Genomic DNA, 2,500 nt, shown 5'->3' on the forward strand with positions numbered 1-2,500 from the left:
AGTCACAACTTTACAAGCCATGACCTTTCATCCATGCAAGGCTTGAAATTTAAAAAAATTGTCACAATTTTATGACAAAATACGAAATTTTTCATGTAGTTGCAAGTTCACAAATTTTAGTCACAAAGTGTATTGTATGCAATCGTGGGTCATTGTGCTGTATTGTGCTGCCAGTGGTTAAAAAAAACCAGACTGCATATGTGAAAACGGTGAATTCGCTATTTTCACAAATCCCATAATACAGTTCATTTTGGGGGGTTATTTGCATTAAAACAATGGATATCCAGTTCGCTGAAGCATGATACAGTCCCAAGAGTAAAGGACTTGTATTGTTATTATGCAAAGAATCCCCCAAAACGTACTGCATTATGGGAATGGGAAAGACTAGCAATTGATGGAGGGAACTAATTTCTGCTCCAATTTTGTGCCATATCTTCAGACTTAACGTAGCAAAGTACTAGCAGAAAAGTGTCAACTGCTAACCCTTTTATTTGATAATAGTGAAGATGAAAACTTTGCCACAAATTTGTGACTCCTCCAGATATTTCAGTCACAAAAGGAAAAAAAATAGTCACAAATGCAACTGTAGTGGTCGCAATTACGTGCACTGCCATGACATTCACCCATTTAGTTGTGATAAAGAGGGCTGACAGTCATCGAAAACTGTCAGTGCAAAATCAGTAATTTTTCTTTTGGGCTATGTTAAAAGTTCCAGCAAGTTGAGGTATGTTATTGCAGTGGTGGATTTTTGTTGTGACACACTGCAGATGAATACTGGCTTCCATGGCTGATTTAATTGAGGTTTTGACCAATGTTCAGATAACTTTTTTGTCTTCCTCACAGATTTCAGCTACCATGCAAAAATTTGAAGGAATGTTTGAGGATCTGGATGTGAACACTCAGGTGAGTAAACTGTCGTAATTACTGGAAAAGGATATTAATGATTTACAATCTTACAATAATTTTATTTGTAGTGATTCATTGAAGTAAAAGATGACTGTCCAGTGGGCTTTGCCCTTAAGAAATTACTGGTGTTTTCCTAATTATTTACTGTAGGTTTTAGAAAGTGCAATGGGAGAAGCTACTACATTGTCAACCCCGCAAGACCAGGTGAGCTGTCATCCAAATTTTTATCCAATCTGGATCTTCCGGACTCATGGGGACTCAAAAAGTTATGATTATAGGTTTGACTGTAATTTTATTTACCACACGAGATCCACTCTCCGCCATCCTCTGATTTGTGGGCTCTGTTCTGCACTTTAAGATCCTTCTCCAAGCACTCTGTGGCTTTGAAATCCATAGCCACAGACTTCGGTCACTGAAAAACCATTAATCCCATTTTTTTGTAATCCAAATTCTCAAAAGCCCTCACACTGCACTTTATAAATGGTGAAAACAAATTTGTGTCCAAAACCATTAATTTTTGATAACACTGACACGCCCCTAAAAACGTCTTCATTGTTGTTGTGGATAAGAATAACCCCTAAACTAAGATTTTTTTAAAGGCATGTCACACCTGCTACCTCAGTCTATAATAATACGTAGTTGTTACATTGATGATTCACACAGGTGTCATTTTGTAAATTTAGTGATAGCGGCTACTTAGCAATTCCACGTGCTAGGGCGAATTCGCTGAATGTAGCGACATGCCTTAGTAGCCTGGCAATCTGATCGCTAAGCCATAACGACATGGTGACAGCGGTAGCTAGCTTTAACCGTGTCACACAAGGCGAATTGTTGCGGCGACGTGTCGCAACGACTTATCGCCTAGTGTGTCCCGGCCATTCATCCCTGAACTAAAAGTGGCTCCCATTGACGAGTAAAATCGTCTGGTGCTTGACTGAGTAAAATCTAGAACTCTCAGTCTCGGGACTGAAACCGGCGGTGACAGTTTTTTTAAAAATTCGCTTGAAACAGTATGTTTTAGTTGTAATGTGAATTTAAAAGGGCAACTACTCTTATAGTGCTTGGTAAATATGGAGAATAGTGAAACGGGGAAATCAGATGGCAACTGCATCCCTTGAAGATAAACTAATAACAAGTGAAGCTATGATCCTCGCAGTTATGAACGCAATTTTAGCAATTGCATAGGGAAGCCTGAAAAATTCAGGACTTCAACGGGGTTTGAACCCTTGACCTCGCGATGCCGGTGCTACGCTCTGGCCAACCGAGCTATGAAGCCACTGATGTTGGGAACTGGTCTTTTGTATTGCTTAATTTAAATCTACAACATGGTGGAAAAGGTACCGATATTTATACCCCTTAATGTTCTGTCTTGGTTTTCTCGAAGGTTGAGGCACTTATCCAAGAAGTTGCGGAAGAAAATGGTTTGGAAATTATGAGTCAGCTGGAGGCAGTACAACCTGGAACTTCCTCACTCAGAACCCAAGAGGGAGAGAGGTCACAAAGAGAAGAGGACTCACTAAGTAAAAGGTGAAGTGAACAGAGTTGTCTGACCAAAAAATGGTCCAAAACTTAGGAGGGTTGAAACATTTTTTAC

At 39.6% G+C, this 2,500-nt stretch overlaps 1 protein-coding gene across 1 annotated transcript in view; it reads left to right on the forward strand.

The window, feature by feature from the left end:
- LOC137992722 (charged multivesicular body protein 1a-like) overlaps positions 1-2,500 on the forward strand; it is a 25,087-nt gene that overhangs the window by 20,946 nt on the left and 1,641 nt on the right. Inside the window, exons 6-8 of the mRNA XM_068838214.1 lie at positions 844-903; positions 1,057-1,110; positions 2,291-2,433. Coding sequence (XP_068694315.1) covers positions 844-903; positions 1,057-1,110; positions 2,291-2,433 — 257 coding nt within the window. The remainder of the gene's footprint in view (positions 1-843; positions 904-1,056; positions 1,111-2,290; positions 2,434-2,500) is intronic.

The sequence above is a fragment of the Montipora foliosa genome, chromosome 1 (assembly GCF_036669935.1).
Source record: "Montipora foliosa isolate CH-2021 chromosome 1, ASM3666993v2, whole genome shotgun sequence".
NCBI lineage: Eukaryota > Metazoa > Cnidaria > Anthozoa > Scleractinia > Acroporidae > Montipora > Montipora foliosa.